Here is a 15348-nt window from a genome sequence, read left to right as displayed (position 1 = left end):
TAGCGAGCGCGTAGCGCGAGGCGTTCAACCGAAGCGCTTTAGCGCGAGGCGCAACCTCTCTGGATAGTATATAAAAGCAAAAGAGCCCAAAAGTAGTGCTAGTCCGAATTCTGAAAAAGGTTCGCTAGTCCGAATATCGGGTTCTCTAGTCCGAAGGTTTGCTAGTCCGAATAATGAATAAGGTTCTCTAGTCCGAGTATAGAATAAGGTTCGCTAACCCTAACCCTAACCCTAACCCTAACCTAACCCTAACCCTAAACCCTAACAGTTAATCTATATTCGGACTAGAAAACTTTCGGATTAGCGAACTTAATTTGGTTTTCGGACCAGCGACCTTTCGGACTAGAGAACCTTCGGACTAGCGACCTTTCGGACCAGAGAGAAGTCACGCAGACAACCTGGATTCAGGAAACTTTAAAACATACACCAGTTGAGGTATAGGATTCAGACTCAAAACTTCATAAACCTCTGAATCGAAATATCTTAATCGAAAGGAACCCGATAAAAAATTATTCCAATTAAATACTTTATTTAAATTACGTTAATCATTTTATAGCGAGCATGTAGAAAAATTCAAACATTACATACTTTTGTAAGTCCTGTGGTTCTTGAGTTATATTGTAAAAGAAGGCTGAAGCAACATCACCTTTGTAAAGCGTACATAATTTACTAACAACAGTAAATCAAGCAAGGTTTCAATGGTATATGATTTTGTAGAATGAACTTCTGCAAAACATCAAGGTGTTATTTTTCAATAATCATGATAATATATTGATATACCTAATGAAAATTTGTAGGCTGCTTCGATCAACAATACCTAGTCAACCCTTAAAGACTCAACATCAAAATTTGAAGCGAAACACATCATAAATCTGCTTAAACTGGCACTGTTTATTAATTAGTAACTCCAAAAACATTGACAAATCAATAAACAATAATAATATATTTTCATTGTGATACCTTACTAAATATTCCTAAATTTTAAGCACTGGTTCAATGCTAATTGTGACAGACCCTCCCTGACATGACACTAACTAACTCTAGAGCCATCATTTGCGTGCTCAAGTTTCTGCCTCGCGCGAGGGCGTCACGATCCGAAGAATTGAGCCATTAAGGGCGCAAACACCAAATAACTTCTCCATTGAAAAGCACGTAAAAGTCAACATTTTACATGGCATTTTCTACACCGCGTGACAATATTTTTCACTTTTTACGTGAATTGTGAAAAGCGACGGCGCTATAATGTCACAAACACCCAGAAGCCTGTGGCATTGTTTTAAAATAATGTACACTAGGAACATGTTTATCTTTGCCCCCAACCCCCCTTTCCACAAAAAGAATGACCCCTGATATACCACTGGTGTAAAGGTGGGTATGGGCTTTACACCAGTGGTGTATTAGGGTTCATTTGTGGAAGTGGAAAGGGGGGTTGTGGCAAAGATAAAAATGTTGTGCGACTTTTTTGGATTTGTTGTTGTTGATAAATTGGAGTAAGTTTTCAGGGTTCCAGGCGTTCATCCCCACCCAAATGAAGTATTGTAAATGTTAAATATAAATCTATTTATAGGCCTAGAAAACTAACAGAATGCTTATTACGTTGACGCCTCCAGGCTTATAATTTGGATATTTTTTTCAAACATTAACTTTAATCAAAACGTTCAATACAAGACAGAGCCTTTATTTATAAATGATATAGTTATTTGTACAGGATTGTAATCAACTAATCATACTGGAAATAACAAAACACTTTAAAAAAATCATGATCCAGGTTACGTTTACGTTTACGATATAGCGGCTGACGATTATCAGTCTATAATGTCTGTAACAAATTTAACGAATATAAACCCATAAAGTACTTCCGTGAACCAGATTGCGTCGAAACAGTCTTATTACAATTCGTGCGATTAATGTGTACAGGCAACGGTCTCCCAGCGCGCAGCTGGGATGTACAAACAAGACGTAAGACGAATAGCGATATGCACACAGTTTTATACGTCAAGACGTACTACGCACAGCGATATGCGTACAATAATTACGTCACTGATTCAATGATACGTGTGAGTTGACATTCACGGGACGTGTTAGCAAGCACTCGATGGGGCACTCGATCGGTGAACCGGAGTTCTCTGTTTTTAATATAAAAACTTAAATTTTACTGTAATTCAAGCACTTCAGGCTTAGTCTTCCACGGGGTACACCACTCGGCATTACAATCATGCAAAAGTAGAAATTCGAGAAAAATTAAGGGCGTCGCTGTGGAGCAAATCACACAGTATGGCTTTAATATTTGGAAATCTGAAATACAAAAGGGGGATTTCGGTGTCCTATTTTAAGCAACATCAATTCCAAAAATGGTGTTTTCCCAAAAATTCTTTATTCAATAGTAATAAAGTATTGTAATATCCTATACAACAGATCTTTCAGTACCTTTACTAAGTGTCCAATTTTAGTGACACCTTTACCTATATATAAAAAAGCTTGTGTTTACCTATAGATGAGTCGACTTCTGATGTCTATGCCTGGCAATATGCGCACACATCATCACAATTTCCAGTGTTTGTTTGTTTTTGCCTGGCAGTATGCGCGCGCATCATATTTTGTTCAGGGTTCGTGTTTTTAAAACTCCCGCCACAACACAATAAGGCTATTGAACAATGCAGTGGTTGAATGGGGTTCACGCAAGCATATCGATATACCAGTCCCTTACCTTTGTTGATAAACATTGAGGTCAACTCATCTATATAAAAGCTTGTGTTTATCTATATAAACGCTTGTGTTTCCCTATATAAAAGCTTGTGTATATAATACATTAAAGCCATATTATAACATTTTCATACAAAATAGATAAGTATTTCTTTGCCATGAAATGTTAGCTTTTACTGTCAGATATATCCCCTTTTAATTTTGAGCCGAACAACTAAGGCAAAGCAAAGAAAATTGGAATTTACTACCAGCGCCGATGTGTCGCCAATACGTATCACTCCTTTGGTCGCGTTATAGTGCGATCCTTTGTTGTGCAGATCACCGTCCCGCACGCCATGTACGTACTGTGTTATGAACATCGCGTATACGTTTTAATATTTCCATTGTAATAATATATAAAACGACGGTTCATGCGTTTTATTCAAAATCTTGACAAAACTACAGCACCTAGTGTCTTGATTTTTGCAGGGTATGTTGGTTTAATAAATTTCATTATAATAGTGTAAAAAACAGAATTTTGAAAAATATTGAGGGGTCCTCCTCAGCAAATGTTATAATATGGCTTGAACAATCCGTAAAAAATCTGTAATCCAACACAGATTTTTCACGGAAAAATATCTCCTAGTGTATCATCTTAAGTTTGTTACTTTTTAAACACAAATCTAAACACCTAAGAAGCATAAAAATATTTGCATACATGGCAACACACAAGCAACTTCCAGCAATTTTAGCTAATTACCCTCAGAGCATTTCGTAATTTCAAGAAATTCCCTTAATATCTAGCAATTTTTGAAGAAGTTGACTTCCCCTTGCATACATTTGTTGTACACCTCCTTCGCTGTATCCTCTTTTATAGCCTCCTCATGTGCGTCGATGAGTTTCTGCAATCTCTGCCAACCCTTGTGTGTTTTCATGGTATCTATCCAGAATTGATACAAGTTGTTAGCCTATAAGAAAAGATATATTGATTTCATAAACCAATAGCCAATGAGTACAATGACGAGGTTTTTAATCTGACACCTTGAACATGGTGAGAAAAAACACCTGAAGACTCTAGCCGGTACTCTAATGGAAGAAAATGCTTACAAGTGAACGTGTAATTTTAAGAAAAAGATTAATATGTTCTTGTGTCATTTTCGTTTACAAAAAAAGCTTGTTTGAATATCTCTAAAAACTTTCCGAATATTGAACCATTATTAAGTTCCAGGTTCCTTTAAATTAAGGTCAGAATAGGAGAGGCAAAGCCCCCTGACAAAAAAAGAAAGAGAAAAGTGCCCCCTGACAAAAAATGAAAAAGAAAAGTGAACCCTGACAAAAAATGAAAAAGAAAGAGAAAATCGGGAAGGCAAAGGCAAAAAAGGAAAAGACCCAAATTTCACCTCGATCATTGGGCAAAATAGTGTACAATAGCAAACTTTTGCGCGCTACGCTCGCACATTGTCCCAATATAACTTTTTTGGAAGCCTAGAGACTTTACATGTACAGGCTCTCTAAAAAAACAATCGGTATGTATTATATCCCACCGATAATACCGGGTCAACATGAAATGATGCAACGTAACCAGACCCAGTTAACAAGTGTAGCACAACTCCCGGAAATTTACTTCGTGTGTTGGAATTTTACGGGGTCTAGATATTCCATAACGATAGTAAACATTGCTTCTGTTTCGCTCATAAATACCGATCATCGTGCAATTTTCTGTGAATGTCTAGAAATTTTGATTTTGGCCTTGAGTCAAGTACGACTCGTAACAATGTTTCAACCTAAATCTGAAATCTGGAGAGTATAATTAAAGAGAAAGTGACTTTCGAGCGTTTCTATGCCCGAATTGAACAGCGACTGTCTATGATAATCCATAGCGATAGTAAAAAGTGCTTCTCTTTCCCTCAGAAATACCTATCGTGATGCAATGTCTAGAAAATATCTCTCAACCTAAATCTGAAATCTGGAGGAGTATTAAAAGAGAAAGTGACTTTCGAGCGTTGTTTTCACCACTGTTTAGAACCACTGTTATATAACCATCAGTCGGTCAATGCTCACTAACCAGCATTACACACATAACTTGCGCCGTTGGTGACGACAAGGATTTAGTTGAGGCATGGATATACGCTGGCGAAGTGACGTAATAAATCGGATTAACTTCCATAGCAATAGGTTAAAAGAATTTTGAATATATCACGCTGCACTACAAGCAGGTTGCACTCATCACCTGTGTATGTCTGCAATCATAGATTGATTGAATACCGGTCTTTTCAAAGATGCTAATCTTACAGGTGCGAGTGATCAGCATGATATGTTTCAATGCAGAGGTACCGCGTGAACGTACCAGTGCAGCGCGGTATATTCAACAATTGTTTTCACCTATTGCTATGGTAGTTAATCCGATTATTACATAACTTCGCCAGCGTATAAACTCAGCTTCACAATGGCTTATTTACAGAAGCACAGTGGCCCAGATGTTCTATGTTCAAGCCTTTCCTAACAAGCAAACAGATACGAAGAACAAGCAACGTGGCGAAATAAAAAGGTATAAACCTACCGCACTTCCGGGTCCTAATTCTATTGCCAACCAATAAAATATACGGTAACCGGGCACCAGAGATATGAGGAAGTAGAGAGGATCCATAGTCGTTGCCACCGATTGTGTATAATTCATGTATAGTTGAAGTTGCGGGTTCACATAGATCCCATCTTTAGATTTGATATGCCAGTCTTTAAACATCTCGTCACGGTAGCTGTGAAAGAAGGTGATAAACAATTATTAGCCTGAAGACTGACGGACGCAAAAAAGTATATTCAATTCACAATTATAATTTTAACATGAACAACGAAAATTTTGCAATAATATTAAGTCGTGTTCACACGGTCGGACTTAAGTCACTTATTACCAGTAATAAGTCATTATTATACTTCATTAATATATTCTTGTTCATTGATTGGTTAAAAGTGGGTCACATGACCAAAAATAGTTCTACCATCAGTACTCCTATCCGTAAATAGTACCTCTAAACCGTAAATAGTATTTTCAATGTCCCGGATGAGCCGTAAATAGTACCTCCAAGCCGTAAATAGTACTTTTGACCATGCCTTCCGCGTGCGCGCATTCGATGCGACGGAACAGTTCACGCACGCGAAACTGCCATAGCGTCATTTCGCGCTGCTGTAATTGGTTAGCCCGATTTTAGCCTATTCGATTTTTTTGAAGGGCAAAATATAGGTTGTGCTTAAAAATTGGTCGTGCTGTTCACTCAGGATAGAAGCGGGAGAGTCAAAACGTCAAATAATTTTCTTTTAACCAATCAATGAACAAAGAACATATTAATGAAGTATATAAAACAAATATATACTGCCTGTATTCGAAGTTCTGGTTAAAACTATGATCCCTCGTTGAGATCAATTAATACTATTTTCCTTCGGGGCTGCGCCCATCAGGAAAATAGTACTATTGATCTCACCTCGGGCCCATAGTTTTAACCAGAACCTCTCATGGCAGTATATATTTGTACACTATTACCGGTTATAAGTCGCTTATTACCGATAATAAATCACCTAGAGGTAGTTTTCTCTCTGTACAACGTGTTAAACATTTGAACGGTTGAACCCTTTTATTCAAAACAAAAGGTCTTTGTAAATGGCTTGTAGGCAAATCAATTCGGTCAGGGGCGTACGGGGCCACCAAGTCTGGGAGGGGGGCAAATTTCCAAATCGTCGCGCTGCATCGCTATTGAAATGATTTTACTGGGAAATGCGCGCAACAAAATTGCAATTTAACGCTAAATGGGACAACATTAGGACAATTGTGGCCAAACGTGGGCCAAAGAAAGAAGCACATCAGTCTGTAAATCCCCCCCCCCCCACGTCGGTACACCTCTGAATTCGGCATCAAAGTAACAGCGTTACGTAATTTATTGCTTCTCCATGTTTATTATAACCCCTCTCGACCTGTCAAAAAATATGTGTTAGTGACTGACGTAGTCATGGTAGTTCAGGCTTTAATTTTATTAATTGGATATCAAGCATTGTTAATTCTACACGGGCCTAATGCTATACTATTGTACTCACCTTGATATATACTTTTCCTGTGCCTCTAAATAGATGAAGATGTCAGATCCCGGGTCAGCTTTCTTTTTAGCTATACCAAGATTTTCAACAACAGATGCGCAATAAATGCTATCTTGAACCATGTAGCCGCCTGAATTAATTGAAATAAAGAAATGTAATCAAGATCTCGTTTTGGCAACTCATAATGGCCCAGCAAACACATTTTTTTTTACAGAAAACGTTTTATTTATTGTCGGGTTATATAAAGGGTATAAAACGTTTTAAATAACAATCCAAAACATTTTTCAAAACTTGTTGCAAAACACTCTAACCTAATGTTATTTAGAAGTTGACAAAATATTTTGCAAAATTGTTTACATTTTTCAAAACTTGTTGCAAAACATTCTAACCTAATGTTATTTAGAAGTTGACAAAATATTTTGCAAAATTGTTTACAACAAATATTTTACAATAAAATTTTGACAACGTTTTTAAAATGTTGTTGTAGTGTTATTTTCATATAAAACGTTTTTATGTCCTTTCTATAACTCGACATTTAAATGTTATTGAAACATTTTGAATAAAAAATACGTGTTTATAACATCTTTATAACGTTTAAAAACATTTTTGTGTTTTCGGAGGGCGGGGGGTATTTTTAATTTCAAAGGTCCTGTTTGGTGTCAAATATCATATCATATCAATTCGATGTCATTAACCTTTTCGAGATATGGCGGACACAATAGGATGGCGCTGCACGAAGTGGGTAAAGCATTTTGAATTTACCGGGTTTTACCCAACTTGAAGACTGCCCTCCTTTTGTGTACGCCATCAGGGAACTTAACTACCTATCGGGAAATGCTTCTGATTCAAGGTCACACAAAGTGACGTAGTACATAAGTGGTATACCATGTCACAATCTTTTTCAATTTATTTTTTAAAAATTTTGACGATATTACAAAGGTTATCGGTAAATTATTTTCTTATCTGGTCTAGTAACTTTCTAGAGAGCGTCAAAGTAGGGACCAAACTTTAACCTCTGTTCATGGTTCATGTGAGCTACATAGACCTACCTCGGTTATGCGTTATACCAAAAATGCCAACTGCTTAGGAATACCTACGACCAACGTAAATTTTGGCAAGTTTATGATTAGATGCGCCTTCTTTACTATTTGTGTCATAAAATGGTCTTTCCTTACCATAATCCTTTGGGTCAAGAGTCCCTTGACCTATTCCTTGGATCCATTTGCTGTTTAAGGCTTCCTCTCTAAGTGACTTGGTGTCTTCCCATAATTGATCACAGAAGCTCCCTTCGCTCCTGTTGCGGTAAAATAATATTATTATACAATTACTGTTTTAGGCAACTTTTTGCTCCATGTGTCAGGTATCAAGATGGCGGGCGAGTCCTGGTTCTCTTGTTTTAATTATAATTATGGTCTATTTAGATAAATAAACGTACCGTCAAGAGGTTGCTTTCTCAAATTAAATCCGCGAGCAGTGACGTCTTTTCTTTTTTTATACCTTTTGAAAATTGTAATTTATTTATGATGATAAGTGTTCGAAATTGGCGCATTTCAAAAAAAAGCAGAATCCAAACATGACTCTGATAGTGTAATAATATTGATATCTTGTTTTATGTTTAGTCAAAACTAATAATTAACCTATTAATATCACGCACAGCACATAAGCGGTTGATCTAACTTTCAGACTGCACGGATTTTTAATCTCACTGCACTAACGTTAAAATAGCCCCTTCACACAACCACTATGAACCACCCATCTACCCAAACACACCTTGTAGCTTTGCGTGTTGTCTCAGACAGGTGTTCATCTGCTGACATCTTGAAAAAAATAGAAAGAGGAAATATCACTTTTTTAATACTCTACTAAAAAGTTTAATACTTCACATGAAATGTGGTAATAAAACAACCCCGGGAAAACAACTCGGCAAAGGAAGCAAAAGGCCTATACAGTACAGTGAAAAGAAATTAAACGGATATTTCCCTGGGGATATTTCGCAACATGTATCCTTGCGGATATTTCGCAACATGTAACCATTCGGGGATATTTTGCAATTTCATAATGTTATCTGTGTTTAAAGGCATATATTAGAATGTCATCTTTCCCTGGGTAAGATCTTAGAGCAGACCAGACCATGGCCTGAGGGTAACATGAGTAGGTTTCTTTCACCTTGCAGGCAAGGATAGTCTTGCAAATATGGGCTAACTTTCCCCTAGGTCATCCAATATGCCATGAATTAGTAGGACTACAACTGGTATCTACTGGTCAGTTTATACTCCTATGTTCACATCTGTTATTTTTATGTGGGCCTTTAAGGGACCGTTCATTATCAATGCCGGAGGGGTGGGAGAAATGTAGGAGGGTTATGTGATTTTCACTTTGACAAACAGAGGGGTTATATGATTAATTTTTTCCTGACAGGGGAGGTCATGTGAAATTTAATAGTTAATAGTCATTCACTATTATTTTAATAATACCAAGTATCCTGGAAGGTCTTGCTTGGACAGTGACACACGCACACAACCCACTCACTCCTCACCACATACATGTGCTGTGGTTTTGTCAAAAGCCGAGATTTTGAATAAAACGCAGGAACCGTCGTTTTGTTATTATGATGGAAAATTTAGTCGAACGCATACACGATGTTCAGAACAGTTAACATTTTATGGCAAAGAAATACTAATCTATTTTGTATGAAAATCAAAATGTTATAATATGGCTTTAAATGACATATGAGTAAAATTGACTGACACGTTATAATTGACTGATATCATCTGACTCAAGTGTTTACATCTTTAGAATTACATGTTGAAACAGAGAAGAGAAGAGAAGAGAAGAAGAAGAGAAGAAGAGAAGAGAAGAGAAGAGAGAAGAGAAGAGAAGAGAGAGAAGAGAAGAAGAGAAGAAAGAGAAGAGAAGAAAGAGAAGAGAAGAGAAGAAGAGAAGAGAGAAGAGAAGAGAAGAGAAGAGAAGAGAAGAGAAGAGAAGAGAAGAGAAGAGAAGAGAGAGAGAAAGAGAGAGAAGAGAAGAGAAGAGAAGAGAAGAGAAGAGAAGAGAAGAGAAGAGAAGAGAAGAGAAGAGAAGAAGAAGAGAAGAGAAGAGAAGAGAAGAGAAGAGAAGAGAAGAGAAGAGAAGAGAAGAGAAGAGAAGAGAAGAGAAGAGAAGAGAAGAGAAGAGAAGAGAAGAGAAGAGAAGAGAAGAGTGGGTGTCTAAGTTAATTGGACAGACAATAAACATGTTGAAAAGGAGAAGTAGAATATAAAACTAAATTCAAAATGTTGTGCTTGTTCCTTTGTTTACATAAAAATAACAAATGTTGTAAAGATTGGATGGTCATTTTACGTATAAATAACACGAACATTAAGAGAAGACATCAAACAAATAATGTAGACATTAATACGATGAGGCTAAACAAAAAATTGTTAATTTTTAATTAAGATGTCATTTTCGAGTGTTCATAAGTACACAGTATGAAATTGTGATTGATTTCAACAACTGAAGTAAAAATATCAATTGTTTTATACCTAAACAATGCGAATATCAGCTTATTTCTCGGTTTCTGTTTCCTTTTTTCTGTTATTATTGAATTTGTCTCAGAATTTCATGATATTACGGCAAAAACTTTTTAAAGAAAACTTAAATAAAAAGCAAATAAGAAATGAATTTGCTGTTTCAGCTGACATGGACACGGTAAGAAAAATGAACGCGCGCCGCGGCTTTGAGACATGACAATTTTTTATTGAGCCTCATATGACATCACATAAGACGGGAAATCTATGCGTCGTAATATTGTGTGCAATGTGCGTGCAAGTTGACCGCAAAATACACGAATCCATAACATTATCATATGAAATCAACATGGCCACATTCTTTCTTTGGAGATTCTGAAATAGCATCATAGCTGGTTCATAGTAGAAACAGGCTTGACTAAAACTAAATAAAAGCATGGAACCGTTTTTTGATGCAGGCTAAAATTTAAAATCAATATATTAAGTATGAGAAAGGTTTTTAACACAAGTCAACACATACATAAATGAACCTGGGACCTTCGAATCACCGGACCGATGCTCTACCAACTGAGCTAATATTAGTCAGATGGAGAAGAGCAGTGATGTTATTATCTATATATTAGGTTTGTTTTTTGATGGATCACAACTTTTTCATTGTTAAAATTACGTTAGTCATTCATTACATTCTCCAAACCAGCTTTGATTTCTTGAAATAGTTTTTATTCTAATAAAGTTAAGTGATTCCTCCGTCCCTCTAAATCGTACGCAAAAAACCTTAACCTATCTTTCTTTTAGGTACAATCCGTATGATAGGCCAATACTAAACCCTAACTCTGACCGCATCATTCCGCTAAAAAAATAACCATAATGTAAAAAGAAAATTCTGGTTTGCTTCGCTTGCTAAAATTGGTGGACCGATATTTTTTCAAAGCTTGTGATTGCATTGCCCTAAACACGTTAATCAAGCCCCCAAACCGATTGGGCATCACTGACCAGTTCCCCACGATCCATAGCCAAGTCCACCGCTTGACCGAACCCTAATCTCAAATACCAAATTTTAACTTTGTAATTCTTTACCAAAAATGATGAAATAATAATAATGTAGTAATAACTTTGGTGTCAGGAAGGGTTTTCTGTCCATTTTAGTGGGATAAAATTATAGAAACCGCGCTGGCTGTATTGACCGTTTAACGGCGCATTTTACACTGTTTTATAAAGAGAGGCAATTTGCTGTCTTAGGACTTCAGTCAACGTGAGAAATTATGTATTAAATGCGATGTGACCGAAAAAGCAAATCGCTGAATAGGCATTTAATTATTCTAATACTAAGTGTTCCAACCCTTAGCTACCTCCCTAAATTAATCCAATCCCACGCTGAACCCTGACATCAACATTGAAACCAACCCCATCCCTTACACCTTGATTACATTGCTATGTAATGTTAAAGACTAAACAAAAATGAAACTGAGCAAGCTGATTGTCCCAACAATAGCCAACAAAATCTAATAAAAAAATATGATATAGTAGAGCAAACTTACTGTAAATGTCTTGGTTGTGTCACCTCAAAGTGCTAAATTGCGAACAAGCCAAACGCACAAAGTCCAAATAGCACAAGTATTCACATTTACTGGTTCTCAACTACGATAAAGCAAATCAACTTTGAGCAGTATATTCTATAGGCTTAGCTTTATACTGTACACAAGTATAGCGTTCATTGTGTTAGAACCAGCAGTGTAAGGCCTATTAGGGCGTGTCACTTCCATGTGAATAATAATAGGGCCTATATTTGTTCCCTATTGGCCGAATTATTAATGTATCACGAAATAGATCCACCAATAAAAATGACACAGACATGGCAGTATCCCGCTTCACGTGACAATAAATCACTTAATTCGCTATAAATAAAAGACATAAAGCCGTAGCCTCCTACTACCTGAGTTTGCAAATCGATATAACTCGGGCCTATTAAAGAGCCGACCAGGTGCGTCGTAAGCTTTTTCGTAACTTTTGCCCCATTTTTCTTAACTTTTGCCCCATTTTGGTCCCACTTTCGTAACTTTGGTCGCCCCACATTCTTGCCCTTGCTACGCGCCTGGAGCCGACGTCCATGCCAGCCTAACTTTAATATGTTGCAATTTTAGAATCCCCTGATTTACTTTCGAAGTACTGTCATTTCATCCGCTTGTTCTATTATTATCGTTCAGAAAAAGTTCATGACACTTCGTACAAACTTTTGTTTGCTCGATTCCACGCTTTCACCCAGATGCATAAAAAGACCTTGCAATGTAATTGTATATACACTCATAGAAATTGTTCGTTGCCATTACTCAGTAAGTTGATGTAAGTCGTTGCGTCAACTTTCCGAGCAATGCCAACGCGTACAATTTTGAGTAACGCTGACTCGATATCATTATGTTGGTCGCACTCATTTGCGCTAAGTAAGTCTTACTCTATTGAGTTGTTACAACTCAGAAAATGAAACTAGGTTATAATTTAGCATAATTTTCTAGAGGTATGCTATAGTATACAACATTTTGCACTGATTACAAAAATCAATATTTGAATACTGCTAATTGTGCAGAAAATGATCAAATAACGTGAATTAAGTAACAAAGTACCAAATTGGAATAACTCAAAACAATAAGTACCAGTAACTTAATATGAACGCGTTACATCAACGTACATGTTGAGTAACAAATACTCAACTAATTGGTTCTTTGAACTGAACGCAACGACTTATATCAACTTAATCAAGTAATGCCAACAAAGTTGATTAGTTGACGGAACTTTTTGAGCTTCTTCAGCATTTGTTAAGTTCGGATAACTAAAATGAATTTTGTTTTTACAACTTTTACACTATTTTTGAGTTGTCCAAACTTACTCCTTTTGAATTGCGCCAACAAGGCGAACAAGTCATTTCTATGAGTGTACGTACTGACGTATTGCGGATGGAGCAATATATTTTTTGGAAGAAATGAAGAGGGGACAAACCATGCAATCATTATTATCAACATATATACAAAAACAAAATATAAATTAAATTACAAGTTCACACAGGACTTAAAAGTTTTTCAAATTTTATTTCCTAACAACAATAAGTCTTAATTGCATGCACCCGGAATTAGCATCACATGACTAGTAGTTACTTGTAGCCTATGATTTATGAAATAGATATTAATGTATGATCAAGTTTTATTTTTACTCTAGGCTCTGGGATGATTTCGTGTACATGACTCTTTTAGAAATTTACTTTCCATTTTCATGTTATATATGCTTAGACATTCAAAAAAAGTTTGGGTAAGAAATTCAGATCGAGTAAAATTAAAGAAGGCGTTAAAAATGGCCGCCAAATAGGAGTTTTCCCATTAAAACACACTATAGCAACATACAGTATACAAATGATCTAATGATGAAAAATATCAATGCAATTAATATTCCTAATCAACAGAAATAAATATGTGCCCATTTTGTTTCTTTCAAATCTTTTCAATTCAATATGGCGTCCAAAATGGCCGCCAAAATAACATATTTCCATTAAAATACACTAGAGTAACATGCAAATGATATAATAATAAAGTGTTATATATAAATGGAATGAATGTTTCTATTCAAAAGAATTAAATTTGGCTGTAAAATTAAAAGTCGATGAAATACATAAAGTGACCATGTTACCAAGAGGCTAAGGCTACGATAACAAAATGTGTCTCCATCAACTAGCCTTAGCCTCTTGGTAACATTATACATTGTTATAACGTATTCTTTTACAGCTATCGCTTGGCATTATGTAGACTGGCCCAGTCTCGGTTCAGTTCCATCTCTGGATAATGTAACAATAAATAATTATTCCTGTACCCCCCTCTCCCCCCTAGTTTTCTTAATGCCAAAAACCCATTCCTCTTCATCCACAAATCGACGCCACTGATTACACACACAGACAGTGCAGCAATATAAAGTCTGCACAAAAAGTAACTCAGCTGTTATAAATACGCCTATAGATTCAGAACTAATAATTGTTTTCATAATAACAACATTCAACGAGAAGGATGATTTATTTACACGCATTTTGATAGCCCATTCGTCAAATGTCGTTCAATATTAACAACACAGTAGTGCTTCTACCGAAAAATACCCGAATTTAAAAGTTGCAGTTTACAGCGATCAATGGTTATAATGCCAGCACTGTAAACACGTAAAGCCCGCCATTATCTTCGCGCCACTCAATACAAATAACTGCAACTTTTAAATCGGGGTATTTTTCTTTCAAAACACTGCTGTATTGTCAATATTGAACAACATTGGACAAATGGGGTATCAAAATGCGCGTAAATAAATCATCCTTCTTTTTATGTTGAAATATTGTATTGCATAATCTATAGGCGTATTTATAACAGCTGAATTTCACGACTAAGTTTAACACTAAGATTTGAAAAAAAAAATACAGTATCAAGCATTACAGTTTTTCCTGACATTTACTGAAAAAATGAAAATTATTGCTTTTCATTTGGCCGAGAAAAAAATTTTACACTGAAAAGGTGTAACTCAAAATTTTGTTCATTTGAATACCAAATTCGATCGTTTGTATTGCCTTATTAAATGACTGAGTGAGCCTTGCAGAACAATAACAATCGGTAGTCCCGCGTCCTAACTGTGTAGTTGTAACGCAAAACAATGTTTATTACGTGAACTAGACTGCTGCCCTCATTCGTCAACTGACTGGGTTGACGATTGAAAAACGTATGTGTTATAAAAGTGGCGGACTTTGCAACAAGATTCTTGCATTGAGACTGTGCAGTTGTGTCCCCTTGTTTGTAATTAGGGGTTCGTTCATAATTATAGTTTCATGATTAAACGGTTGTTTATGCCCAAGAGGCCACTTGCCCGGCTCTCGACCAACCACGGTATACACGCTTTTTCAGAACTTCAGAGCGCGATCTTGTCACAACGGCGCGGCGCTGTACAACATTTATGATGTCTATAGTAAAACTGTAACATTTTAAAACTGATATGATAAATAGACTAGTCAATTATAATAAAATAATTGGAACATGTACGCCTAGACACAATTGGATCACCAATG

At 36.3% G+C, this 15348-nt stretch overlaps 1 protein-coding gene across 1 annotated transcript; it reads right to left on the bottom strand.

The window, feature by feature from the left end:
* Positions 1–871: 871 nt before the first annotated feature.
* LOC140157024 (uncharacterized) lies at positions 872–11981 on the bottom strand. The gene is made up of 6 exons (XM_072180083.1): positions 11810–11981; positions 8536–8582; positions 7941–8059; positions 6766–6895; positions 5243–5438; positions 872–3650 (listed from the first exon to the last, which is right to left on the bottom strand). The coding sequence occupies exons 2-6, from the start codon at positions 8580–8582 to the stop codon at positions 3483–3485; spliced, it is 660 nt and encodes a 219-aa protein (XP_072036184.1). The 5' UTR covers positions 11810–11981; the 3' UTR covers positions 872–3482.
* Between the last annotated feature and the right edge of the window lie 3367 nt (positions 11982–15348).

Source organism: Amphiura filiformis, chromosome 7 (assembly GCF_039555335.1).
Source record: "Amphiura filiformis chromosome 7, Afil_fr2py, whole genome shotgun sequence".
In the NCBI taxonomy this organism is placed as follows: Eukaryota; Metazoa; Echinodermata; class Ophiuroidea; order Amphilepidida; family Amphiuridae; genus Amphiura; species Amphiura filiformis.
This window is presented reverse-complemented; position numbering and strand designations above follow the sequence as displayed.

What these genes read in the sequence shown, in the direction of transcription:
- LOC140157024 (XM_072180083.1), bottom strand. Translation starts at nt 8,582, where the DNA reads ATGTCAGCAGATGAACACCTGTCTGAGACAACACGCAAAGCTACAAG. An exon ending in ACAACACGCAAAGCTACAAG is followed by an intron (nt 8,060 to 8,535) that starts GTGTGTTTGGGT and finishes TTACCGCAACAG; the next exon opens with GAGCGAAGGGAGCTTCTGTG. An exon ending in TCTTGACCCAAAGGATTATG is followed by an intron (nt 6,896 to 7,940) that starts GTAAGGAAAGAC and finishes CAATTAATTCAG; the next exon opens with GCGGCTACATGGTTCAAGAT.